The 27718-nt window shown below is 40.6% G+C and overlaps 2 protein-coding genes across 5 annotated transcripts in view; one reads left to right on the top strand and one right to left on the bottom strand.

Annotated features, from left to right (window-relative positions):
• The first annotated feature begins 263 nt into the window (after positions 1–263).
• Positions 264–14885, top strand: pdzd4 (PDZ domain containing 4). Its single transcript, XM_026930085.3, has 8 exons — positions 264–2148; positions 5997–6035; positions 7186–7475; positions 8421–8508; positions 8649–8747; positions 8833–8895; positions 9535–9636; positions 10996–14885. The coding sequence occupies exons 1-8, from the start codon at positions 2089–2091 to the stop codon at positions 12952–12954; spliced, it is 2700 nt and encodes an 899-aa protein (XP_026785886.2). The 5' UTR covers positions 264–2088; the 3' UTR covers positions 12955–14885.
• A 1318-nt stretch (positions 14886–16203) lies between these two features.
• Positions 16204–27718, bottom strand: part of LOC113527348 (IQ motif and SEC7 domain-containing protein 2) — an 89640-nt gene continuing 78125 nt past the window's right edge. For all 4 annotated transcript variants that reach the window (XM_026915078.3, XM_053235922.1, XM_053235923.1 and 1 more), the window contains 10 exons: positions 27046–27207; positions 26572–26694; positions 26267–26433; positions 24998–25137; positions 24728–24853; positions 23468–23567; positions 22812–22973; positions 22399–22593; positions 21919–21968; positions 16204–21480 (listed from right to left, as the gene is read on the bottom strand). In XM_026915078.3, coding sequence (XP_026770879.3) covers positions 20326–21480; positions 21919–21968; positions 22399–22593; positions 22812–22973; positions 23468–23567; positions 24728–24853; positions 24998–25137; positions 26267–26433; positions 26572–26694; positions 27046–27207 — 2380 coding nt within the window. In that variant the 3' untranslated portion in view covers positions 16204–20325. The remainder of the gene's footprint in view (positions 21481–21918; positions 21969–22398; positions 22594–22811; positions 22974–23467; positions 23568–24727; positions 24854–24997; positions 25138–26266; positions 26434–26571; positions 26695–27045; positions 27208–27718) is intronic.

The following is a 27718-nucleotide window of genomic DNA, read 5'->3' as shown; positions in this document are numbered from 1 at the left end:
CAGGTCTGGCATGTGCAGCAATAAAGTGCACTGTGTGTGTGTGTGTGTGTGTGTTTGTGTGTGTTTTAATATATTCTACTAGCACACAAGCTCCTGCTCTGGCAAACAGCAAGCAACAAAGAGTTAGAGTGCCAAACGGAGGCACAGGTGATGGATAGAGAGAGAGAGAGAGAGCAGTAAATGTGGGAACGGTAGAGAAATGTAGGAGGGGGTAAGGAGAAGAAGGAAGGTGGGAGGGAGAGAGAGAGAGAGAGAGAGAGAGAGAGAGGAAGGGAGCAGGCTGCTGAGTATTGGCTGGTACTGCAGTGAGAGGAAAGAGAGAGGAGAGAGAGAGCTGCTGGAAAGCCATAATGGTCTCTGGCGCGTGCAGCGGTGCTGATCTGCACACTTTATGTCACTGAGCTGCTCTGCCTTCCTCTCTTTACAGACACACACACACATGTACACGTCGTCAGCACTGCTCTAGCGCAGCCTAAGAGGATCCGTCTTGTGGATTACTGCTGGACCGTCTGTCTTCTGTCCTGATAGACTGCACACTTGATCCTGATTTTCTCTCTGGAAGCGCTTCATTACCCTACGCTGGATTACATTGCATTTCAGAGCTGCATAAGGAAGAAGGGAGGACGAGAAAGATAAAGAGGTGGTGGCTCATCACCAGTTGCCTTTTCTCTGCCTAAAGGCAACCGGCTTTCTTCCACATAAAAAGGAATACACCCTGGACTTGGGTTTGTCAGGGCTTGAAGGAATATGGATACATCTCACACATCTCACATATCTTGTTCATTCACTAGTAAACCATGACTGAGCTTCAATAACAATCTTGCTATAAACGCCATTATTCATTCTCACCCACTGCATCGTATCATGCTTTTCATACGACTCTCTGTTACACAATGAACTGTGTATTTGATGCCGTACACACCAAAGGAGTTAGTCCTAAATCTGTAGAGCCATAAAGAGACAGGGAGTGAAAGAGATAGAGAGGAAGAGTGTGAAAGAGGGAGTCAGGGGGGAAGCAGTGGGGGACTGCCTCAGACGTGCTCTGACAGGTGCATTCACTCATCCAGTCTCTGGCATGCACACTCTGCAGTTAGTGAGAAGGAGAGAAGATGTGATTGCTGAATGACAGGGATCTGTATTGAAGAGAGTCAGAGTGTGGAACAGAGAGGGCATTCCATATTCTTAGTTCAGAAAGAGACATCTTTAATTGCTCTATTGGCACTATAAGAGATGCTTCATGAAAAAAAGCTTCTGAAACATGTCTGGAAAAATGGACAGTATATTTGCAAAGGATAAGTAAAGCAAAAGACTAAGAAAGTAAAGCAAAACTCAACAGGTCACGTGCTATTCCACTGACAGGTTGTAGGACGTCAATTAGTGAAAGGCGACATATACATGCTATAGAAACATAATAGACTGCACATAACTGGACTTTCTGATAAAAGCACAATGAATCCAAGACAGCAGTTATTTCAGCTGGGAATTCAGAGATCTGGCTGGTAAACACAGCATATATTGCAGGCAGTATTAATATCTTCTTTAACTAAACAGATTATGAAGTGTGAGTAAATGCACAAGGGACTTGATATGGATGCAAACAAAATTTATAACCAAGATATAAGTTGCTTGAAGCATATTGTTATATAATAAGGGTTTGCCTCAAGGACTTCATTTCATTTCATTTCATTTCATAGTATTCAATCATTTACATTGCTATGTTGACAGAAGGAGACAATAAATCATGATATAATGGCAAAAGCACAAATACACTACACAACCACAGTGTTTTTGAGTGCCTGGATTTAACCAATACACTAAACCACAAACCATTGCTTCCATCCTCCCTGCCCAGTCCTTCTACAAGAGACTTGACTGTCACTCCTGGACTTTTCTGAAGGCATTCTCTCATCCTGCCTTGCCGTTTGGTATTCTGACTGAAGAAGAGGAACAGACTGAGAACACAACTCCAAAGGCTTTTCATGGAAAGCAGAGTCTTAACCTGTAGGGAGAGATCTCCAGAACTCAACTAAGACCTTGTTCCTTTTCATAGCAGAGAACCAGAGGTTAAAAAACTCAACTCAAACCAAGATGGGCTGTAACATGTGTGTAGTAAACCGACCCGAGGAGCAGTACAGGATTATGTTCCAGGTGAGAATACACACGCTTCATTAGCGGTACTGTCTTTTGCAGCCGTATTCACACTTGACTGAGTTTCTTGAGGGAATAATGAATTGAAGCTGGCTGGTAAATAGGAGTTTATGGGCTTTCTCTCACATTTCTGGATAACACATACACCATTCAGCATTGCTCCAGGCTTGATATATCCAACACAACACATTTCATTCAGTGCTTCATTTCAGAAAATCAGCTTCGTATGATCAAGTGTGAAAAGTCTATGCAGTATCTCTTCACATTAATGGTTGTTGTTTTCTTGCTTTATAACTGAGAGCCCTTGTATATTCTCAATACCATGTGAAATGAAGGTTATTGGTAGGGTATGATTTAAACACTTATCAAGTCCAAAAGGCCAATTCTAATACAATACTTTAGAAACAACATGCTATATTAAAACAAGAATGGATATTTTGAACATATTACTCTCCATTTCCTCCATTTAGACAAGTATTATTATAAAGGCTAGAGTTGGCTGTTGATTTTTTTCTTTTCCTGACAGCAATTTTCACCCTCGCCAGCCCATGATCTTTTGGTGGAATTGTGCTATATATAATTTGAGAAGGATCTGCTGCTAGATCTCCAATATCTCCAATACAATTTCAAGAGCTTCCTTTATACTTCCCTTCCACTGCCTGAGGTGCCTGATGTGCTACGTTCCATAACTAGTTTTTCAGCATGAAACATGGAGCCCTCAGCATGTAAGCCCCCTTAAAAATGATGCTCACTGATGAGAGGAAGTGCTCAGAGAGCCCTTAACTCTTTCCAACCAGACGGCAACAACGCTTGGAGGCATTCTGAATCATGGAAATTAATGAAATACTGCATGTATATGATATATGTGTTCTCTGAGGTATGGTGGAGAATGATAAATGATCTCTGTAGCTGAGACCACCAGGACCCACCGTGTGTCTTTATCATGTGGATGTCTTCCTCAGTGTTTCATCACAATGTTTCTATTCACATTTCTGTTCCAGATGAAACCATTTTAAACAAAACACACTGGGCTGATTAGATCAACTCGTGTTGTCACATACAAGTTCGGTGACGTGATCAAGCATGGAATACAAATGTGATGACAAAACCTGAAAACCAAACATTTTTCATGCATTAAATGCTTTAATAAATCAGGTTCAGTGTATTCGTGGGTAGACAGCCACATCGTTAATCATTCTTTGGATACATCACTTATATAGTTCCAGGTACCATGACACTCCTCAGTGATCAAGGAGACAGAGACTTCTAGCTTTGCACCTTTTCATGTCCTTCAGGGATAGACATCAGTCACGTACACCGGCTCACACTCTACAGACATCACTCACTTCTCCTCATCCCCTCTCTCTCTCTCTCATGCTTTGTGAATCTGCCTGAGTGCTTGCTCTTCTCTCTGACCCATAGTGTGGCAATATAGAAGACCAGAAACAAGCACGGCCTACTGTCATCATCAGGAAATGTGACCATTTGGTTCTGCTAGCAAAGCTCACAGGTTACAGCAGCCAGCAGTGAGGCTGATGTCATTTATTTAACAGCTGTTTTTTGTGCTAACAAGCTAAACTAATTGCTGCAACACTTCAGGCATGTAATGAGGTTTAAATGCATGTGTCTCTATTGAAATCCATTGAATTGATGCTGAATACTGAGCTGCTCCAATATGCGTCAAGTATGCTCTTACTTTACTAATCTTTTATGCAGCCCCACCTTCCATGTCTAGTCGGTTTCGCAGTTTTTCTCTCTCTCTCTCTCTCTCTTTCTCTCTCTCTCTCTCTCCCCGTCTCCCCCTCCCCAACAACAAGTTCTGTCAAATGCATCTCTATGGGATGTGGTTGCCATGGCAACTGGGGTAATTAAGAAAGACTTATACGCTTTTTCACCGTAGTGTTCAGGCAGAGACGCAGCACCACACATCCAAGTCTCTTTCTCACACACACACACACACACACACACACACACACACAATAACACAAATGAACACAGTCCACTCATGCTATAGAGATATATTTACCTTTGACTCTGCTCACCAAGGCTAGAAGAGAAGATACAATACTCTTCTCCACCCTAGCACTGTTAAATACAACTAAATGAGAATAAATGATGATATTAAGACATCAGTAACCTTTGTTTACAGCCCTTCCCCATTCCCAACACAGCCCCTAGCCCTGTACAAATACAGATAAAACAACCATCAGGTTCACACCTGTCTGGTTCAAAGTACATCAATAGAACCTAGCCATTAATGGAGGTTAAGGTTCATTCTATGCTTGAGATAGTGAGAGACACAGAGAGATAGATAGAGATAAAAAGGTGAGAGAAAGACTGGAATCTCCTCTGAATTGGCAAGGCAAGAAAGGTTAAAAGAATGAGAGAGAAGCATGGTTTGTTGAACAATAAATAGTGATTAGAAAAACATGACCTACTTAACCAAAATGTGTCCAACCTTTATAAAAATACATGCTTGACATATAATTGGGTCAAGAGCACTGTGAAGAGAATGAAAATTAAAAATGGAGCATCATCCATTTCAATAACTAGAAAACCCAAACTCATTTTTTAGCCCCCTCCACTGGAAATGACAACATAGCAACTCTTATTTGCAGTGTTGTAGATAGAAAAGTATAAACAGAATACAGCCAGCAATGGAACTCTTCAAATTGTGATTTTGTCACTGACAGTAAGGAATTAGGTGAAAGCCATTGTGAATGCTAATGTCTGTATTTGGCAGTCTGCTTCATTAGACATGCAGTTATTCCGTAGGGGTAAATATAGTGGGTGAAGGTCAATAAAGCGTATTAGGTGATAAAGAGAGGTAATTGCTGTCTCTTGGCTTTGTTTTGACAAACAGCCTTGTCCTGGAGTACACTGTGTCCTATTTAATAGAAGAGAATAAATTTCATCACAGTGAATGTAATTTGTAGATAAATATATATCTATCGATCTGGCCAAACACCTCAAAAGAATGACTGCTACGCTCATAAATTCACATCTTTAAAAAAAAGGACATGCCTAGAATTTAAAAATTCATATTGAAAATATTCAAATAATCAAATGCACATTGAAAAAGGAAGCTAAAAATACCTGTTCATCACAAGTGTCACAAGCGTATATATGAGAAAACTATACCATGTCTATCAGTGTAGTCTTCCACTTCATCATGCTCCAGCAACAGTGTGCAAACCAGCTATTTTTAATCAAACCCAGCGACATGATCAATAATCCTACATACACACAGGGATAATAAATGGATTACTCTCTCGTTTGGACAGTCAAAAGCATCGCCTCAAATACTATGAAGGACTGAGATGAGGTCCAGTCTCCAGGGGTCAGTTATGGTGAGCATGAGCAGAACCAGAGTAATGAGACGGAGGTCATGGCAAAAGTGTCAGCAGGATTAAGCCTGTATTGATTGAGGACTGCACTCCTGCAGTATAAATCGACTGTATATCTGAGATATTTTGATCAGGACTGAGAGAGGGTGTTGGGGATGAAGGCTTGCATCACTGAATTAGTTAATGCATACTCCAGTTGGTTCTTCTGTAGAAAACGAACAACTTGGCAAAGAGTCAATGTAGTGGAAAATTGAAGAAAAAAAAATATGACAGTAGAGAGATTTGAAACAATGCTGAAGATGCAATTTGTCTGGATGGTATATATGTGGTGATGTTATTCGTCTGTTTGGTCACATTTTCAATAATGACTTGTTCAACAGAAATCTATGTTAATTATTAACATGTAATTATAATCCCATATAAAATATTGCAATGTATAAATGATTCTTTTTTCCCCTGTTTCACAAACATTAACTTGGGTTTATCTGTTCTTTTCAACAGAAGGGCAACATGATGCGTCCCATTGATGCTGAAATAAAGGTTGAAGTATAAGGTTTATATGACTAATATAGAATTGTAAAATAACGTATTTTCAAAATAGGGATCATTCAAAACTACCTTATAGGTAGTTTAATACATGTATGAATGATGAACTCAGTGTTATATAGAAATTATAATAGAATAGAATGTCTCAGGTTCTCTTTGACTAGTCATTCATTTTGCTGACTATTATTATGTGGCTATTGATTATTAAAACCAGACACCATGGGCAGAAATGGTGATTTTGCTTGTTTTTCTCTCTTCATATTAAATCCAGTATTGTTGAAAAGCTTAGTTTCTAAAACAGATTGTTATGTATTCCACACAAACATCCCCTTAAATGACATAATGATTTGTCCTGAAAGACAAATGTCCTGAAATCATTGTTCCAGGGACTCTATTGGTTACTAATGTTACGTTTATCAGACGTTTTCTCAGAATGACCTATGCTCCATGAGCCAAGTGATTTTTCTTAGCCTATAAATGTGAAAAATCCACATAATTTTACACAATTTCATAGGAAATCTCTGTCGAAAGGTTAGTTTTATGTAATTTTTTTCCTCATTTATGCTGTTATCCATTTAGCCAATCATGTGGCAGCAGCACAATGCAAAAAAATCATGCAGAGTTCCCATAGACTTCCTGCCTGATCATTTGTCTCTTGTTGTTTGCACCATTCTGTGTAAACTCTAGAGTTGTGTGTGAAAATCACAGGAGATCAGCAGTTTCTGAAATACTCAAACCAGCCCATCTGGCACCAACACCCATGCCATGATCAGTCACAGAGATCACACTTTTTTCTTTATTCTAATGTTTGATGTGAACATTACTCAAAACTCTTGACCTATGTCTGTATGATTTTATGCATTGTTATACATTGTGCTGCTGCCACATGATTGGCTGATTAGATAACTGCATGAATGTTCAGGTGTACAGGCGTTCCTAATAAAGTGGATGGTGAATGTACATGTTGATATAGGTAAAAGAGAATATAAGCCTAGAAGATTGTGGTACCTGGCCTAAATTTTTATTTATTATTTTTTTAAATTGAATTTTATTGCTTTGTAAAAGGTTAGATCAAACAACCATTATATAGTCATCTACAAATGATCCTCCTAATCACTCGTACCTTTTAACCTTTCTTCATCAGCTTAAAGGTAGAAGAACCTCTCACCTATCCCAAGATAAGGATGGCCATTCCCATGATCCCCTGTTGCTTCAAGTGGTCCGGAAGGGACACAGGAGGAAAGCAGGAACTGCCACAGGAAGTGCCAGACTTATGGCCATCACAGACTGTGTGGACAACTCCACACAGACAGACATCAGCTTTCAGAACTTTCTGGGTGCTGGTCGAGGGAACTACACTGGCTGCAGCTCTCCGAAACCCCCTCCATCTCCTCCACTGCCCCCAATGGTGGAGTCATACCTGCTGAACGACCTGTGAGTGCATTACATAAATACTGCTAAATGACCTTTAGTCTTGTGGAATGGAAACTGTAGGCATGCTGACCTGGAGGTCTGGAGGATGCAGAACAGCTGGAAGCACAGCTGATTTATACAAGCCAGCTTTCCTATTGTGAGCATCGTTCAAGAGCTATTCCAGCTTTGTATGTTCATAATGTACTAATTAAATTAGCAAATAATATGCATCCAGCTTGGGTAGGGGTTCTGATTAAAGAGAGTTTACTATCCATACTTTTAAGTGGCTCGATTTAAGAATGGACAATTTTTAATTTATTTTGGTTTAACCTGATTTTATCTCAGCGTGTGCAGACAAACTTTCATTTCTGCTCATGCTGCTCTCAGGAGTAATCCCACTTTTATTACTTCTTTCGCTGGCTCATGTTCTTTCCCTTGCTTGCATCGTCAACCATAACACAATGTTATCCAGCACAAAAAAGTAATCTGCATGACAGAAAAAAGTGGGATGATGCAATGAAAAATGCAGTCTGTAGAAACATGGAATCACAGACACATTATAAAGTATATTAATTCTACAGAGAACAAAACTGCAAAGTATGCCTTGGTCTCCACTGGCTTCGCATTTATGAATTTTAACGTAACAACTACAATGTAATATCTTCCTTTATCAGCATACAACAGCTTCAGCGTCAACAAATTACCATAAACAAACAGCTGTATATGTAGTTAAATCAGATACTTCTAATGAGGTTCCCACAAATATACCATAAAACACTTAAAATAAGGCTGTTATATACTAAATGCTGTTTTGAGGGCTCTTCTGTGACTTGTCTCCTGCATAAATTCTGTCCTAAACAGCTCATTAAAGAGAAAAAGGAGAAGCAGTATGTGGAAGAGCTGCCTACAGTAACATATCATTGTTAAATTCAGGTGGGTTACAGTATTAAACGACTCTCTTTATAGCACTCTGGAGCATGACTCTGCTGATCCCAATGACTACCTTGATGTTGTAAACCATGAAGTGGATCGACAAGAAGAGCTGGAATATGAGGTTTGAATGCAGCTACCAAATATTCAATTACATCCTAATATTCTATCAGCATGAGATTTAATTGCTTCTTTAGATATCAGTCTGTGAAGCAGTGTGTTTGATCTGTGCCCTGCTATGAGCTTCCCTTTTCTCGCTGTTAGGAAGTGGAGCTTTATAAGTCCAGGCAGCAGGACAAGCTTGGCTTGACAGTGTGCTACCGCACTGATGATGAGGAGGACCAGGGTATCTACGTAGGGGAGGTAAATGAAAACTCAACTGTAATGTGATTGATATTCAGCCTGCAAGTATGCAATTTTCACTTGACTGATCGTTTCATTTTCCCAGGTCAATCCCAACAGTATAGCTGCCAAAGATGGACGCATCCGAAAGGGTGACAGAATACTACAGGTAAGTGTGCACCAAATGCGAGATGTTCAAAATGAAAGTATTATAAAACAAAGAGATTGGTGAAGAATTAATGAAGAATCCTACACTCAGAGGATTCAACAACACCTTTACAGCTTCCCCTAGTGGGACAAACCAGAGACTCGGTTAAGGTGACAGATGGATTTTTTTTTTAAAGAATTTGGACTACATTACCCCAAAATATATCACAGCTCCAGGGTTCCTAGTTCAGTTGTGAGCTCAGGTTACTGTCTGTGTGGGGTTTTTGTGCATGTTCTCCCTGTGTCTACGTGGGCCTCCTCCGGGTTTTCCAGTTTCATCCCAACTTCCAAAAAAACATGCCAGTAGGTGCTCCTGGGATAGCCTCTGGATCCACTGTGACCCTGACAGGATAAAGCAGTTACTGGAGATGAATGAATGATGAATGACTAAAAATTAATTATTATTTCTGAAGCACCTGCCACAAATTGCCAAGTTTTAATCACCAGCAGATCCTCTATAGGTCCATAGCACTGTTGGAGCCTATTTTTAGTGTGAACATGTGCCACATTGTTCAGTGTAATTCTCAGCTACACTGAAGACTTTACTGTATATGACGTTAGGAACACTCTATTCACTCTGTGTTGATCCCATGTTTTCCAGATAAATGGAGTTGATGTCCAGAATAGAGAAGAGGCAGTGGCCATCCTTACCCGAGAAGACAGCACAAATTTTTCACTGCTACTGGCCAGACCAGAGATGGAGGTAAACACAAATATTGACATAGAGGTGGTTCAATATTCCACATGTATGCATACATGCACACATTACACTCACACCCACTCAAACTGTCCATGACAGATGCACAGCTAATACATCTACTCCATCGACTACTGACAACAGATCCCAAAATTAATGGCTTATTTTGCTGATGGGAGGGAAATGGAGCACTCACATCAGTCATGACTGAATCATGTGATCACTCTTAGTGATGTCTGTCAAGGCTTTAATGCAGTTCCATTAACGCTATTCCACAAGGAGAAGATGAAGAGAAAAAAAACTGTAGAGAGAAAAAACGCAGATTTTTAGTACAGACTACAGATAGAGTCATTAAAAAGACATGAGGAGAGGACAAAGAAGAAAAGGAAATGGACCTGATATAGAATATAAGACAAAATATACAATGATAGCACACAGTGGGACAGATTTTATCCTTGGTACGTTTTTTAAATTTTTAAGGGTATGAACCCCGCCACTCATATTTTAAACTTATGGTATAGCTGGAAAATAACTGGAAGTTGTAAAAAAAAAAAAAAACGGGCTCTGTTTGTAAAACTAACCTTTCATCAGGACCTAGCCTACACTTGAGGGGCTTTGCATTTAAAAAAAGGCAAATAATTAACAAATACTATAAAGCAAAACAGTAAGGTAGTGTAATGCATTAACAAGATTTCAAAAGCAACAGATCCTCTCCTGTTTCTATCATCTCCAGCAAGACAAAAGATCAAGTAATTATTGATGGGATGGGGTAAGGAAGGTAGTTGCCAAATCTGAAGGGGAACGCAGTAAGGAGGTGGTACACAGAGAGACTGAAAGATTGGAGAACATGTGGAGAAGAAAGAAGGCAGAGATTAAAGGCTTACTAAATAAAGATTATGAGAGAGAAGGTGCAAGTGCTTGAGACATGGCAGATAGTGAAGATAATCAATACCTCTTTTCTTGCAGTTCAGAGTACCAATCGGATGGTGGTGCAATCGATTACCACTTCAACAACCTCAGAGAGAAATAGTCAATTGATTCCGAGCTACATGATTCCTTAAATAATCAAGTTTTCAAACAATAATGTTTCAAATATGTTTATGGACCTATATTATCTCAGTCAGAACATGTGATATTGAATACTTGAATCCCAATATCTGTAGCACTGTACATTGATACTGCCATCTAGTGTTCAAATGTGTTACTGCATGCATTTGCTCAAAGAGCTTAAATAATATTTAAAGTTTTACATCTGTTCTGGCATAACAACCTTGTGCTATTTTCCTCTGTTCTTTTTTCTCTCTCAAACTACTACCACTGTTATTCTGCTACCATTCACATTCCTGTGACACATAAAAACGTAAGATGGAGACTCAAATGGATCCTGAGGACCTGGATTTCGAGTTACCAGTAGGCATGAGTGTGGACACTCTAAACAGCTCGCACTTATCCAATCTATACCATCATCGGCAGCAAAGAGCCCAGATGGGCATTCATGAGGTCCCACTACACAGCGAAACACCCTTGCTAAGCCTGACCACCCTCAATAACAGCCAGGAGCTGGACAGTGGCGTGGGCCGCACAGATGAGAGCACCAAGAATGAGGAATCATCCGAGCATGATATACTCCTTGGCGACGAGCAGACCAGTGCCTCCAATACCAACACCACTAATACACCACACAGCCTCCGCAAGTTCAGGCCTGGCAGGGGCAGTGGAGGTGGGGGGGATACTCCATCACCATTACTCCATATCAGAGAACTCCACTTCAGCACAGACTCTCTGGATTGTGGTGGCGCAGGGGGAGGATACATCCATGATCCAGTGAGTGCCATGATGATGCCCGGCCTGACTGAAGAGGAGTGTGAGAGGTACCGAGAGTTGCTAGAGATCAAATGTCGTTATGAAAGAAATATGAAGAATGGCAATGCAGGGAAAAGCGCTGAGGAAAGAAGGAAGAGGGAAGGAGAAGGGGAGGATGAGGAGGAAGAAGACAAAGAGGTATCTTTGGATGAAAACTCTAATGAGAGCCTGACTCCACATGAGATGGCACTCTTGGAGGAGGAGCTACGGCACCTTGAATTCAAGTGTCGGAACATTCTTCGTGCACAGAAGATGCAGCAGCTACGAGAGCGCTGCCTGAAGGCATGGCTGCTGGAGGAGGAGGCTTCAGCAAGGGGGTCTACTGACCTACAGGGCTCCTCACACCATGAGCTGTCAGATATCAAAGAACTCCCTGAGAGAGAGCGATCAGACAAGGACACCAGCAGTGCTTACAACACTGGAGGAGAAAGCTGCAGGAGCACACCTTTGGTGAGTGATCACCTCTCTCCTGTTGCTCAGATAGACGAGTCTGGTTGTCCTCTGCAGGTAAGGCACAGAGACCGACCCAGCTGGAGTGAGAGGGGTCGTGGCACACTCAGTTATTCACCCAATAGCTACAAGAAGTTCCACATGAACACCAATATCAACCAGAAGTTCCACTCTCTGTCTCGGGAGGGGACCACTCGTTCATTAGCGGATGGTGACACACAGGGCAGGAGCTCGAGAGCCAACAGCATTCATGAAAGAACTGGTGGCCGTAGTGCTGAATCTAGTCCTTACTTTACCCGACGACATCACTCTAACCGACCTAAGCCTGAGCGCTACCAGAGCTGCATGCAGCTAGGCTCCTCATTCACAGAGAGCACTATGGATAGAACTGTGGAAGGGGAGAGTGAGGCTCCAGTTGGCAGTAGTGGCCGGGCAAGCCCTATGAGTTTAGCAAACAGCACTCTTAGCCCCATGCTTCACACCAGCCCAGTAAAACACTCCTTGGATTTGCCTCTGCCACTTCCACCTGCCTCACCACGCATGGAGTGGAAGGTGAAGATCCGTAGTGATGGCACACGTTATGTAGTAAAACGACCTGTCCGTGATCGCCTACTGAAGGCCCGTGCCATGAAGATCTGTGAGGAGCGTAGTGGCATGACCACTGATGATGATGCTGTAAGTGAAATGAAAATGGGGCGGTACTGGAGCAAAGAGGAGCGAAAGCAACAGTTGTTGAGGGCTCGCGAGCAACGTCGACGACGTGAGTTTATGATGCAATGTCGACTAGATTATCTCCGTAATCGAGGCCAAGACCCAGGAAAGGATGGCCAACAGGAGTCAGGTCAGGCCGCTACCTCCATTCTAGAGATAAGCCAAAAGAAGAGTTCAAAGAAGCGCAACCGTCGCATCTTGGACAATTGGATCACCATCCAAGAGCTCCTGGCTCATGGTTCTCGCTCTCCAGATGGGACAAGAGTCTACAACCCCCTTCTGTCTGTCACTACTGTCTAAGAGAAAAGCACAGAAAAAGCTTGAACAATCTCACAAAATTCTCTGTAGCACATCACCATTACATAAAAGCAGCATAAAAGTAACAAGCACAATTTTTAGACTACATCTCTGGTGCTCTGCCAGTGTTGATTTCAACCAAGCCTTGATTTGGGGTAAATGTGCTTATTTTCCTAACATGTAGATGCTCTGGTTTTAACATCTAGCTAGCTGGCTATTTTACTTATTTAATTACTTACATAATATCAAACATAAAGCCTTATGTTTTGCTTCCTTTAGACTAAGAATATGCTTAGCCAATAGTCTGGATCATGTCTTTTATGAAACTACCAAAAACACAGGAAATATTAGACCTCAGCAACACCTTAAACATTTATCAAAATATGCTTTATTTAAGCATGTTACAGATGATACAGCATGTCTTAACTGGAGCTGTCTTGGTGCTACTTTCTAAGCTAATTTCACTAAGCATCAACTCCAACCTCAAAATAAACTGCAAAGTGACAAAACATGTAGTAGCGTCTACACACATATATAGTGACGCTGGAAAACTGCTTAGCCAATTTTATTACCCATGAGAACTTAAAATTATAACAAACGCTTGTAGCAACTAAAAATTCATTTATTAGGTTCTTATTTTAGTCATATCATATTTAATGGTATGAGGGAATCTGGAATCTAGGCACACTGGTCTGCTAAAGATGGCATCAGGTGCTTCTAAAATAACTTTTTCAAACTTTGCAAACCTTTGGATGGCAAAGTTACTCCGGCACAAATTTTATGACAGCACAATGAATACCCAGGCACAGAACCAGTACCTGTGTGTATTCTACCTATTACATACCCTCATACGTAAACTGTTAAGACAAAGTAAATTCTGTAACTAGACTGTTGTTTTGACAAATATCTGTGGTTTCCATCAAGAGAATGCCAAGTTACAACAGAAAAGCACACAGCAAGAAAGATCTAAATTCACTCCATGTTTCGTGTCATTATACAAACAATTACAAATTGGAGCTCCTTAATACTGTAACTATAGAATCCTGTAATGGTTATTTAACTACCCTCAAAACCCATAGCAGAAAAAAAGGAAGTAAATACCAGTTCGTGCCAGAGACTACATTTGAGAACCAGTGAGGTTGCTGAGACAACATGGTGCTAAATCGGCATGGTGCATGTTGGAAAAAATACAGCCTATACCCTATAAACTAGGACAAGGTGAATGTGCTTGAAAACACCAAGACCAGCGTAACATGGACACAACGGAGCAACGCCTTTTTTGTTCATTCAGAGTAAGGTTACACAATATGATTATATACACAAGATTATATTGCTACATATTGTGACTGTGGTATACCTTGCAATATGTTAAAAACACTGATGAACCCTTAATGTGACATAGTTAAAGCCTTGAAACACTGGTGTGAATTATTAACTATTTATGATATTGGTTGGCGTGATTCTTCACACTCAAACAGAATGGTAATATTGGTTAAGATAATCACAGCAGACAAATAAAATAGGAATTATAGGGATAATTTCAATGATATCAGTGATATCATCTGTTATATCAGTATAGAAAAGGCAAAGATAATATTAACAATGCGATACACTGTGAGTGATACACTCACTGGCCACTTTATTAGGAACACCGGTACAACTGCTCATTCTTGCAATTATTCAATCAGCCAATAGTGTAGTAGCAGTGCATAAAATGCACTGTATTTGCATAAAATACTGTGCAAATACAGGACAAGAGCTTAATGTTCACGGCAATTGTGAGAAAGTGGAAAAAATGTGATCTCAGTGACACTGACTATGGCCTGGTCTGAGTATTTCAGAAACTGCTGATCTTCTGGGATTTTCCCACACATCAGTCTCTAGAGTTTACACAGGATGGTGCAAAAAACAAACAAACAAAAAAAAACCCCAAACACATCTCCTAAGCAGAGGTTCTGTGGGTGGAAATGCCTTGTTGATGAAAGAGGTCAGATGGATGGTCAGAATGGCCAGACTTCCAAAAGCTGACAGGTGAGACAAATAAACACTCTTTACGACCACACTGAGCAGAAAAGCATCTCAGCACACTGAATCTTGAGGCAGATGGGTTACAACAGCAGAAACTGAACATTTGGAGATTGAAAAAAGACCAGGCAACCATCTTCAACTGTCCTGTTTCCACTGTAAACTCACATTGTTGTATTGGCTGACAGGACTGAAACTCAGCGTGGTCTTCTGCTGTTGTATCCCATCTGCCTCAAAGTCCGATGTCCTGTGCATTCTGAGATGCTTTTCTGCTCACCACGGTTGTAAAGAGAGGTTATTTGAGTCAATGAAATCACATTTTTTTCCCCCATTCTGATGTTTGGTGTAAACATTAACTGAAGCACATGACCTGTATCTGCATGATTTAATGCACTGTGCTGCTGCATCCTAACTGGCTGATTGGATAACTGCATAATCGTGCAGGTGTTCCTATTAAAGTGGCCAATGAGTGTATATTGTGCAGCTCTAAATGGAAGGTGCTGAGAATGGGTGTACAGCCATGTTGTCTAATACCTACAGCAGACATGACCAGCTGCAACAGCTAAAGCACAAGACCAAAAAAAGGCCAAATCTGTATTTATCCAGCTGAGTGATGCCCCACAGATCGATGAACCACAGCAAGAGTTAGGTGTTAATTTGTAAATAATTGTGTGAACAAACAGGACAACAGCTTTGCTTATTATTCTGACCACTCTCAACCTATCCACTCTATGCGTACAGAGTGACTTTTCTGACTTTTGGACTGTGAAACATTTTTGCATGATTTTAATGAGAAGTATAGCACACATTAACAGAAATATTCTATGGATTATATTGATGTATATCCATTGCTCAGTATAGTATCTATGTGATCAGTGTTTCTTACTTCAGTTTCTATTGATTTGTCGGTGTGTTAGTTACAAGTAGATTTCTATTATATTGTTAGCGCAGTTGGTACCTGTTGATTCATATCAGTGGTCCTATTTACACAAGCTGTAACATGCATTCGATCTTAAATGGTCATTTCAGTGTGCTGTTAACATGGTCTTAATCCATGACATTTTAGGGAAATAAAACCATTTTGTATTGCTTAGTATAAATGAATTTGTCAAGCAGATTATTTTTGATCATTTCGCAATGGGATTTGAGGCAACAGAAAAAAACCCACTCATACACACGCAAACACATACACAAATCAACGCACACATGCTCAGTAAGTACCGAAGTAACTGACTCATACAGATGACAAAGCAGAAAAAACAACAATTTCCAACAGCAAGAACATATTTTATAGAATAAGCGCAATAAATAATCACATAGAATTTCTCTGAATTAGGTTGTGATGGAAACGTCATACATATATACAAATAAAACTTCATACAATGTCATCTCTTTAAATATAATTACTGCTCTGAAACACATACTGATACATTTACAGTTACATTTTGTTCCCCAGTCCCTAAAGTGTAAACAATAGCTCATCTCCCTGCTCCCAGCCAGTTATAGACATTATAACACAGCCCATTCCAGAGTAAATACAGAGTATTTATATTAGCTTATATGTACATTCAAGTTTTTATACAGCGTCATTCAGTTAAGTGCAGTAGAACATGCAACACATTGGCACACTGGCGCAAGACATCAGCATATCCAATCAGGAGTAAAGACGCTTTCCAAAACTACTGAATCTACTTTAATAGGTCTGTTAGTCGGCTGTGATTTGTTTTTGAACCTGTTGTCCTTCAGGTCTCATGACACTTAATGCAAGCACAAATGTGAAACAAACTAGCTCAAAAGAGGATCAAGGGTGATGGGAGAATGCTCAGAGTTGTGCTCAAAATTTAGACGGCATCCTACAGCCACATAGTTCACACCTTGTTGAACGTACGTCCTTTGCTAAACAGCCCTGTAATGACTAACTGTATCGTATCCCACATTAGATGACAGTCTAATGTTAGATTCCACACAGTGATACGTAATAAACTATGAGAAAATAAACGTTAAAAATCATATGAAGGTAGGTTTGCTGGTTAAATGTTTTTCAAAAACTTCTAGAGCCATATTCAGAGTTGCCGCTAAATTAAAAATAAATAAAATAAAAAAAATCAACAGATACACAGGAAAAATCCTTATACAGACTTCATCTAAACAGGTTCTTTACTTGATTTTTTTTCAATTCATTGAAATGACCTGTTTAGTGATAATGCCTGGGAAGTTCCTCACTTGTGTCTTGGTCGCTCCCTTAAAAACACGTATAAGCCTTTAAGCCCAAAGAAAATATATAAATACAAAAAATATACAAAGTCAAATAAACTTCGAATAAGTCAAATAAGCTGTAGAGCAAAGATGCCTTCAAAAATAATGAAATTAAATATTTCTACATTTAAAAAATACTATAAAGAGCAGTAAACAGTAATAAATGAAACAAAGTCAATATTTGGTGTGAAGACCCTTTGCTTTAAAAAAAAAAAAAAAAAAAAGTTTTATAAGGAAATGAGCTGTAAGTTTTACTGAGCATCTTGCAGAACCAGCCGCAGTTCTTCTGGAGACTTTGACTGACACACTTGCTTCTTATTTTTGCAGCAAAACCCAGCAGCCTTCATTATGTATTTTTGTCTGAAAAGTGTCTCTTATGTAATATGCTGCTTTCTTTACTGACATACAAACATTTTTCTGTAACATTTAATTTTGTGCTGGAAAACTAACGTTTGGAAATCTAAGAGGTTTTTTTGTACTGACTTGATAATATAGAAATCATAAAATAAAAATCTATAACAAAGTATGTACTTAAAAAAAAAAAAAAAAAAAAAAAAAAAAAAAAAAAAAAAACATTAGGGTGCCTCAGACTTTTGCAAAGTACTGTATATATATCACATAAAAATATATATCACATATTTATGGGTTTAAATTTCCCCTTAATTTTGCATCCCATATTTTGGTGTGTGAAATTCCTCCAGGGAAAAAGAACTGTCCTGAGTCATGCAAACTCTGATAATTTGATAATTAGATGATTCTGAAGTCTGAATACTGCTGTGCTCAATTTCTGTATTAACTCCTTACAACACTAACTAAACTCTGAATATGGCCCTGTATTGAAATAGCGACAGAAAGCCAGAGAGGAATGGGGAGGTGTACCTGTTGTGTGTGTTTGGCGAGTGTGTTTGTGGGGATGTGTTTGGTGTGTGTGTGTGCATATATTGGGGTGCTGGAGACGGGAGATGATCTGCTAACAAGGCACTGCACTTGTAGGCCTTGAGTCTTTGTGCGCACAAACTAAAAGCTCTTGTTTTGCACCTAGAGCAAACACTACAGAAATGTAAAAGCAGCATACAAATAGATGCACTGACAACCAAGTGCGAAATGTATTAGCTGGTGTGCACAGATGCACCAATCATATTAGCATGCTTTTCATATATAAACAAAAGGGCAAAGATATGTAACTTGATGTAAATTCACATTCTTTAAAAGAGTGACTGGCTTAAGTACAAGTGTATGGCTTCTGGCAATGGGTTTGGTGTAAAAGACCGAATTTTTTTCCAAGCAAAACTAGCTCCTGAAATAGGTAGCCCAGTTAAGTTCCGTTTGTACACATGAAATACCACTGTGTTAGACTGAAAAAAGGCTAATAGAAAACAAACCAGCACAGAAACAATATCCATATTAGTAGTAAGTGTTACATCAAAATATCAAGGATAATATCGGTAATATTTGACATCATAATATTAATAACGGAAAACACACTTGAATCATATCATTCTTGTAAATTGTACTGTACAATCAATGCTAAGAGAATGTCTTTATCTATTTATGCTTATAATTCAGTTCAAATGACCGTTGAGTAAAAAATAAGTATTTATACAATTAATTCTGCAAGATTTAAATTAAAGAACAATACAGTGCTCGCCTTGCCAGCACTGTAAGTATATCACTTATTTATTTATTTATTTTTTATTTTTTGGGAAATTCAGTTGCTGCACATTTAGGATCAATTGATCCTAAAACCTTACATCAGGCACTAAGGCTATGCAATAAGTTGCCAAATACAAGTAATTAGCAAGTCATATGAGCCTGTTTGAGTACTTACTGATAGTTCAAAAGTGTGTTAAAAAGAAAAATAGTCATTAAAACAGAATTACTGGACAAGTCAGACTTATCAAGTAATTTTGACACTTACATCACAATTACCTAATTATTTCATTCTGGAAAAAATAAATATAATTGAAACATTATATAATAATTATAATTATTATATAATAAAAATATTAAATTTTTCACCTACTCGTAGACACAAATCCATGTCATTAAAAAAAAAAAAAAAAAAAAAGCAAAGCAAACTGAACGGAAAGAACTAAAGAATATTTAAGAATTGAAACTTTTTTTGGTTTTTAAATTAGTGGGCTACGCCTAGATTTTGCAGATTTGAAATTGAGAACACAACTACATACTACATATGATGTTCTATATTCAAATATTTCCCCTTTTAGACTCCAGACATAGAATTAAATACTGGAATGCTGCCTCCTGAATGGCTCTCTCTCCTATAATGGTCTCTTTCCACTAAAAAATGTTTTATTACAAAAAAGCCTTTAACATAAACAGGATGTGTTGTGGTTCAAAGTGTGTGGCTGAGTCTTTTAAAGCTGTGAAGCTGTAGTCCAACATTGACAGCCATTTAGTCCAAGGCATGGGAAGGAATGTGGAATGTATCACTAAATTCTGTTAGAAAAAAAAAAAAACACAAAAAAACAAACTTGCCTCGACCTGGAATGATTGTCATTTGACGTTAAAAATTAAATGCTGAAATGGAGAAAACAGGATTTCCATGAAACCTCAGTTGCTTTAATTGTCCATGCTTTTTTTTAGTGCTGTTCATGGAAACTTGATGCTTCTTTTGTGTTCTGCACTCTCCTCAGGCTGGCTGGTAAAGCTCGCTTCCTGATCTCCTCTGTTGCAGGACAGTTGGAACTCTTAAAATTTTGAGTCTTTGTCTCTCGCATTGTAGGTTGGCAGCAACCTCTCACAATTTCCACCTTTGGCAACACTGCACTTCCAGCTCATACGTCAACTTCCGAGGAATAAACGAATCAGCTCTTCCTTCAACTCTTATCTCCTTCAGCCTCCTGATTTTGCATTGATGAATGAGTTTGGATGTTATGAGTACCAGCATGACACGACAGCAAATGGCGTATGCATTTAGTAGCCCATCTATAGGTTAGCCTCCATCACCCTCACTCTACACATGTGGGAAGCGGATGTGGAAGTAGCAAAGTCGGACCACAGTGTGTTTCCGCTTACGTGGGCTTCGGCTCCTCCTTGGGTGAACTCTTGCCCTGCGAGCTCTGCCGCGTCTCAAACCACTGTACTGATGCGGCTGATGGGCTTTGACTTGGAGCTGCCGCTTGTGCTGGCGCTGCCCCCTGTGCTTCCTGCTCCGGGCCCCTGGTTGACCACCTGTGGTGGCAGCGGCGAGAGAGGTGTAAGCGGTGTAAGAGGGGTGAGGGGGGAGGTAGGAGGGGGTAAAGGCGAGTGCGGCGGAGGAGGCGGGATGGAGGACAGGGGCGGGTACTGAGGCAGATAGTGTACGGGGGCCTGGGGCACGTGACGTGCTGTGATGGCGGAGGGGGCCTGTGGAGGTGGGGCGAACACAAAGTGAGGTTGATGGGCGGAATGGTGCAGTAGTGGATGGGGACTGTGGATGTGGCCGATGTGACTGTGGGTATGAGAGAGAACGTGGGAGTGGCCGTGAGGGTGGGGGTTGGGCTGGGAGTGAGACAGTGTCAGTGGCAGCTTGGCGGGATGTGGCAGTGGGGCATGAGTGTGGAAGAAGCTGAATGGGTTGATGGGTGAATGTGGTGAGTGAGGAGACAACGGCGGAGGGGTGCAGCCCATGCTGGAATGGCGGCCATGCTGATGCATTGCATGATGGGAGTGTTGCTGCTGAAGTGGAGCGTGGGAGGGTATGGGTGAACCACGGCGGGGAAGTGAGCTGCGCTGCAGAGTGTGATGCATAGTGTGTGGATGGCCAGCGGCTGAGTAACGGTGGTGCTGATGATGGTGGTATGGAGGTGGAGGTGGGCCAATATTGTTGTGGCAGTACTGTGCGTGCAGCGCCTGGATTTTGGAGGGCCCGCCGAGGTCGGACTGACTGAGGGAGGAAGGCGAGGGAGGAGGCGGGCCACCGGTAGTAGGCGGGGCCACGGGAGCAGGGTACGGCGGCCCTGGGGGAATAAGTGGGGCCGGGGGTTTGGCACGCTTGCTGCCAAACAGAGAACCCAGGAAGGAGCCGGAGCTGCCCCCTCCGGACCCTCGGTCGCCAGTGTTGGGGAGCGCTCCTGCCCCAGCGTTCCCTACGGCGTTGTGTAACTGCCCCGGCCCACCCCCCACCCCTATTCCGGGGCTCAGGATGGGGCGGTGAGGCCGGTAATCTTCCAGCCCATAGCAGCTGGGAAGAGCGCCCCCCATAGGCAGACGCTGATGAGGCCGTGGGCTGTTAATGATGGATCCCTATAAACACAGGTAGCAGGCCAGAAATAAATAGTAAATAAATTCTGACTAGATTTCAAAAATGTAGCAAGTAAGAGAATGTACTAATACATGCACTCACACTTACATATTGTACACATACAGTTTTCTGATGGAAACAAATCAACAAATAATAATCCTAAGACCCTTACAGAGGACACCACATTATGTAAAAAGGATTGCACATACCACTACAAGTTGTTTGTTTTACAAACAGGAGACAGTGAGGACAGAGCTGTGTGTTTCACTCAACCACAGAGACCAGTACAGATATCAGACAACATTAACGGAAATGTGGCACAGGACAACATACACAAAAAAACTCAAGCAGTGCTGTTTTAGGAGCCATGCAGGGAATTATAACATTCGAATGTAATAACGGGTGGAAGAAAATAATTTAGGACGCCATCAAAAACTTACTTCAATGGTACTATCCAAAGAGCCAACACTGTTTCTGCGGCCCCGCTTTCCTGTACCCAGTCAAGAAGAGTAAAGTTGTGTGTCACAATTATAGTCTGCTTTTTTATACACTCTACATTTTCACACTAAATCAGTATTTGTCTTTTCACTAGTCGACTTTTCTCTCCAGGGCTTAAAGCCACTTGATCACTGTGTACTCATCACAGTCTCTATTTTACTCCTGATAACACATAGCATTTTTCACATCCTAATTTTCACCCCTAAAAACAGATTAACAAACACCTTTTCAAACACCTTCTGAAAAATCAGGATGCCAAGTACGCTAAAGTGTAGTCTGAACCACACTGTAATTTTATATCTGTGTGTATGATAAAGAGACTGTGTGTCTGTCTATTAAAAGAAATCACTATTTATTATAACAATTTTATTTATAAGGAAACCTGTTAATGCATGTTATTTGTGTGCTTTCGCGTGCTTTACCTGTATCTGAGAGATCTCTGAGTGATGAGCTGAGCGCTGTTCGCTTAAGCCCATCCCCTGTGGCATATGTGTCATCGAGGCTGGGCCTACCCAGCGTGCCATTCACTGCCTCAGTCTTTATTCCATCCACCCCACCACTCACATCTCCACTCATGAGTCCAGGCCGCATAATGCCTTTCTGCTTCTCCAGCTCCGCTGCAGAGACACACATAGAGAGAGAGAGAGAGAGAATAAGGGAATAAGGGAAACTCCATACAGTCTCAGTACTGGTGTAGACACACAAATAACAAAATTTACAAATTACTACTGCCTAATATTCAGCAAATGGTAATTTATAATCTTTGGTGAGAATGACAGCGAGAACTTGGGTGCATAAGGACCATTTGGAAAAGCAGAGAAAAATTCTGGCTCACACTCTACTCGATATTTTTCCATATCTTGCACTTCAGCAATGCTCTCTCTCAGGTCACTGACAAAACGTGTCCGATCTTGCTGACTCGGTGCTGTGAAGACAATCAGGACCTTACGCTCCCCTCCTGGGATGGCTGAGGTTAACCGAATACCATGAGGATAGTCTGAGAGAGAGAGAGAGAGAGAGAAGGGGAAGGAGGGAGAGAGGTGGTGAGGGATGTGAAAGATGATACATCATGAGTATCATAAATAAACCACACTCCATACACTTGAAAGCTCATCTGAGGAGACAGCATGATTGATCATAATGAACTGTGGATTAGAAAAAACATAAATGCTTAATGAGCTTTTGACTGTATTCCAAGATAGTATACAATCCACCATAGACCATAGAATTCAGTACAAATAAAACATGCCACCCAAAATATTTCCCTGTTATACAAACTGCAAAACACAGTGAACCAATATATAAACAATAACAAGACATGATGAACTGGATCTTTTTTTTTTCTTTTCCTTATCTGTCATCAGCAAATGCACAAGGGCCAAGAGAGTGTGGCTAAATGTCACACTGAAGCACAGAGCCAGAACGAAGTGATAACATAAATAAAGAAGGAGGGACAGATGGAGAGACAGATGGAGTAATGAATATACTTACAGGAGTTTTGGAACATGTGAACCTGCATCTCCACTAGAGGAAAAGACTGTCTGAAACTGTATGTCACTGATGTCTTCTTCTTCTGGAAGATCTTCGTGACCTACACATGGAGACATGTAGGTTAAATCTAATAAAGCTATTAGATTTAGCTTTAATAACTGAGATATTTAAAGGGATATGTAATTGATTGTTGGATAATATGGTGTTGGGAATAATAAGGCCAGCTATATAAGCTGGCATAATTACTAAAAGATTCTTGTGCCTGTTTGAGACTGCATTCTTTCTGAAAAACCTTACTTGTAATGTACAAAGCTGCCAATCAAGCCTAAATGCCCAGTTTAATCACCATGTGACACTGCGTTTTTCCCCTTCATACATATGCATTTGAGGAAGGATTCTACAAAATAGTGGTAAATCAGTGTAAAAAAGGGTATGAAGAAATAGGACGTGATTACATTTTCCCTTTCTTGTACTAAATATGTAAGCAATTAGAGCCATCCAATTTGTGAGTGATTTTGTACACCTCCCAAAGCTAGCTGTAAATCAGTGCTATGTATGTTGCTTGGAGTTGTAGTGTAGTCAGTGTTTCCAGGTGCAGGTTTTGTGCAGATCTGGACTAATTATGAAATGCCATTGTGGGACTGTATTATTAATTCCAATTTAGAACACTTATGAAGGAATTCTGACCTGTCCTGCAGTTATTTCTGTTTGTACAACCCCATGATGCTTTCTAATGAACTTGGCTAGTTGTATTTCCCAAAACATAAAGAGGTAACTGATTTAAAGCACAGCGACCCTGACTAGTAACAAGCAGTTTCTGAAGATGAATGAAAAATGAATGCATGAGTAAAATCCAATTTACACCAGATGTGGTAAAGATACCGTGCAGCATCACAAGAGCACCACGAGAGCACCGGCCCACATCCATTATGCTCCCGTGTTAATCAAAGTGGCCTTTCTCTGGCTCTGAGTGACGTGTCAGAATAACGTTTGCCCTATCGATGGTATATAGCATGTTCAAATCTCGACGATGCCACAGCCGCCTGTCGCCAGGAGTCCAAGAGAGCAAAACTGCCCATGCTCACTGATTGGAAGAGGTGGCATTAGGAATGGAGTTAGCACTTTCCTCTGATATGTATGTGTGTACATTTATGTATAACTGTTTTTTTTTCAGCGTTGCATCTGTAGGCTATAAGAAAATACATATAGAGTTCGTCACTCTATGTACTGATTTTCAGAGAAGTAGAAAAATATTCTTACCACCAATAGGTCATTAAAGAGAAAGACTTCTCTCTGATGAACTCCACTCCGCTGTGGCCTGTTAGGATCAGGAACCTCATAAAGCTGGCAACAGCACACCAGTCTACGGTGGGGCAGAGAGAGCACCTGACCACATAAAACACAAACACATCCGCAAGAAAATGGGTAACTACTGTATAAATACCACAAAGCATAATCAATTAAAAGATCCTAAACAAAATTCAAACACTTTTGTGCACTTATTCACACAAGGAAGATTTCTGAACTCACTGGTTTTTTGCCCACAATCACTCTCTCCACTGCCTGCACTTGAGACACATGATCATCATTGGTCCTCAGCTCCCATTTCTGAATACGATGGTAGATTCCTACCAACAGGTCCCTCGGGATGTCCTGTCCATTATCCACTCCTAGCATGCATAAACAGAGAGAAAGATATTGAGAGCAAGAGGGAAAGATTTAGGTAAGACCCTTCTACTTTAATTCCAACCTAGCAGTGTTTATCAATCACTGGACGTTTTACTTTGGATTGCCACCAATCATGATTCTATTTAATCATATTTTAAAAGTCCATCAATACATAAACCACTTAACATTTTTCTAAAGTTGCCCTGAACCCAAAATGTGACGTTTGACAAAGCAACTCCTTCTATGTAATTGATTCTACACCATTATGTGTTTTGGGCCAAATATGTAAGCTTTGGTTCAAATTAAATTCATGCAGTTATCCAATCAGTCAATCATGTGGCAGCAGCGCAATGCATAAAATCATGCAGATACAGGTCAAGAGCTTCAGTTATTCAGTTTGAGTATTTCAAAAACTGTTGATCTCCTGGGATTTTCACGCACAACAGTCTCTAATGTTTACACAGAATGCTGTGAAAAACGATTCTGCGGGTGGAAACACCTTGTGAGGGAGGTCAGAGGAGAAATGGCCAGACTGGTTCCAGCTGACAGGAAGGCTATGATAACTCAAATAAGCACCCTTTACAATCATGTGATAGACTATATGACTATATGGTGTTCCACTCCTGTCAGCCAAGAACAGGAATCTGAAAGGCTACAGTGGGTACAGCCTCACAGAACCTGGCAGAAAGACCAGGCGATGTTTCCAGTCTTCAGATGTCCAGTTTCAGTGACCGTGTGTCCACTGTAGCCTCAGATTGCTGTGCTTGGCTGACAGGAGTGGACGCCGATGTGGTCTTCTGTTGTTGTCTATCCGCCACAATGTTTGATGTATTGTGCGTTCTGAGATGCTTTTCTGCGTATTATTAAGCAGATCAAAATTGGATGTTTATTGTTTTTATAAAGAATTGTTGCGACTTAATTTTAAATTAAGTAAGCAAGCAAGTCAAGTCTCAAGTTGTAAATAACAAGTTCCATTACAAGTCAAGAAAATCACAACTTCAGCTGAACTTAAGTCCAGGATTTGAGTACCATGTTACTGCTCTCATTCTGAAATAAAATCCACCTTGTCTTTAGAGGCAAACAGTAACCGCTGTACATATGAAAATTCGGTCTTTTTTGAGGAACTGGTACCTCTTAAGTTCTTGATAAAGTCATCCAGCTTCATCTTCCTCTCTGGTTTGACGTTAGGGCTGTACATGTCTGTGTTGAGAAGAATGATTGCGAAGGCCAGGATGAAGATGGTGTCAGGGTTCTGGAATTGCCGCACCAATGCAGGGTTACACACACAGTACCTCTGACTAATGGAAAGAAAGAAAGAAAAAAAAGAACAGAGAGTTAATACTATGCCCCCTTTGAAACCATTAAAAACAAATACACAGGTATTTAAATTGCAAATTGTAACACTAGACAGTTTATAAAGGATAATCTGAGGGCACCTGAAGGCTTCCACCAGCCTCTCCACTTTCTGTGCTTCTCCTTGGACCTTAATCTGAGCCTGGAACTTGCGCAGAGCATCATCCAGATCCATTCCGGAGAAATCCATCTCATCCAGCACGCAACTGAGGAAGACAGACCACTTATTTATCTTATTATTTAACCTCCTGCATGCATTTCAATATTTCATACTTTAGCATATATACTCTGACTCCTTTTTAGAATTGTGCAACTGAATTGTATTTCAAAAGGAGGCAGAGGAGACTAGGTACAGAATTATGGCTCCCTATGAATGTTAAAGCCTAGTCCACCACTCGCTGTCTCTCCATCTATAGGTCTGAACCCACAGTGCTAGCTGCTGTGTGCCTGTCCAGAGGCTAGCATAGCTAATGCTGCTTGGGCCATCAAACTCAGCATGACCCTGGCTGAACTGTTGGGGTTCCAAAAACTCAGGGTGTGAACATAGTAGCACTCACTCCAGCACATCCTTGTTGAACTGCTTCTGTCGGTTGCCCAGGAACTCCCCGATCATCTGACGACTCAAGCCTTTCCTCTCCAGGATAAAGCGTGCAATGCCCACAGGGGTGTCAGACATAAAGCCCCTCTCTATCAGGTACTGGATGCCCTTCTCTGGCTTCCTGAAATAGAGAGAGAAAGAAACAGATAAACAGAGATATAGAAAGGGGGGGAGTTAGTGATAGGGGGAGAGAGAGAGAGAGAAAACTGAGAGGCATGAAAACATTGCCAGCCAAAACACTCTTCACACTGAATGCCTTAACACAAAGACACTGATAAAATTGTTTTGTGTTTTTTTGTGTGTTTTGTGTCTTTATCCCATCCCTCTTTCTTTGCTTTCTTTGACCTACACTGGCAGGTCTGCTTGGTGAGTGCGGGTAGCGATTCCCTCAAGCTGTCCCGGGAGGATGCTTAACTACAAATAGCCTTTTTTTAAAATCACTACCCAGCTTTTCATCTGCAAGTGTTTTGATATTGTTATTGATATTGCTTTGATATTGTTTCTGCAATATTTATTACTAAAGTGGTGTGTCTAGCAATTCATTACTCCTGTAAAAACTGAAACTGTTTTAACCATTCATATCAGATCAATACTAAGAGGTTATTTTACTGAAGGGGCTAACACAGAAATTA

This window comes from Pangasianodon hypophthalmus, chromosome 8 (genome assembly GCF_027358585.1).
Source record: "Pangasianodon hypophthalmus isolate fPanHyp1 chromosome 8, fPanHyp1.pri, whole genome shotgun sequence".
Lineage (NCBI taxonomy): Eukaryota > Metazoa > Chordata > Actinopteri > Siluriformes > Pangasiidae > Pangasianodon > Pangasianodon hypophthalmus.
The sequence above is the reverse complement of the archived record's forward strand: the minus strand, read 5'-3'. Positions and strand labels throughout refer to the sequence as shown.

Coding starts and splice junctions, on each gene's coding strand:
- pdzd4 (XM_026930085.3), top strand. CDS start 2,089: ATGGGCTGTAACATGTGTGTAGTAAACCGACCCGAGGAGCAGTACAGG. Junction 7,476..8,420: donor TCATACCTGCTGAACGACCT/GTGAGTGCATTA, acceptor CTCTCTTTATAG/CACTCTGGAGCATGACTCTG. Junction 8,748..8,832: donor AGGGTATCTACGTAGGGGAG/GTAAATGAAAAC, acceptor TCATTTTCCCAG/GTCAATCCCAACAGTATAGC.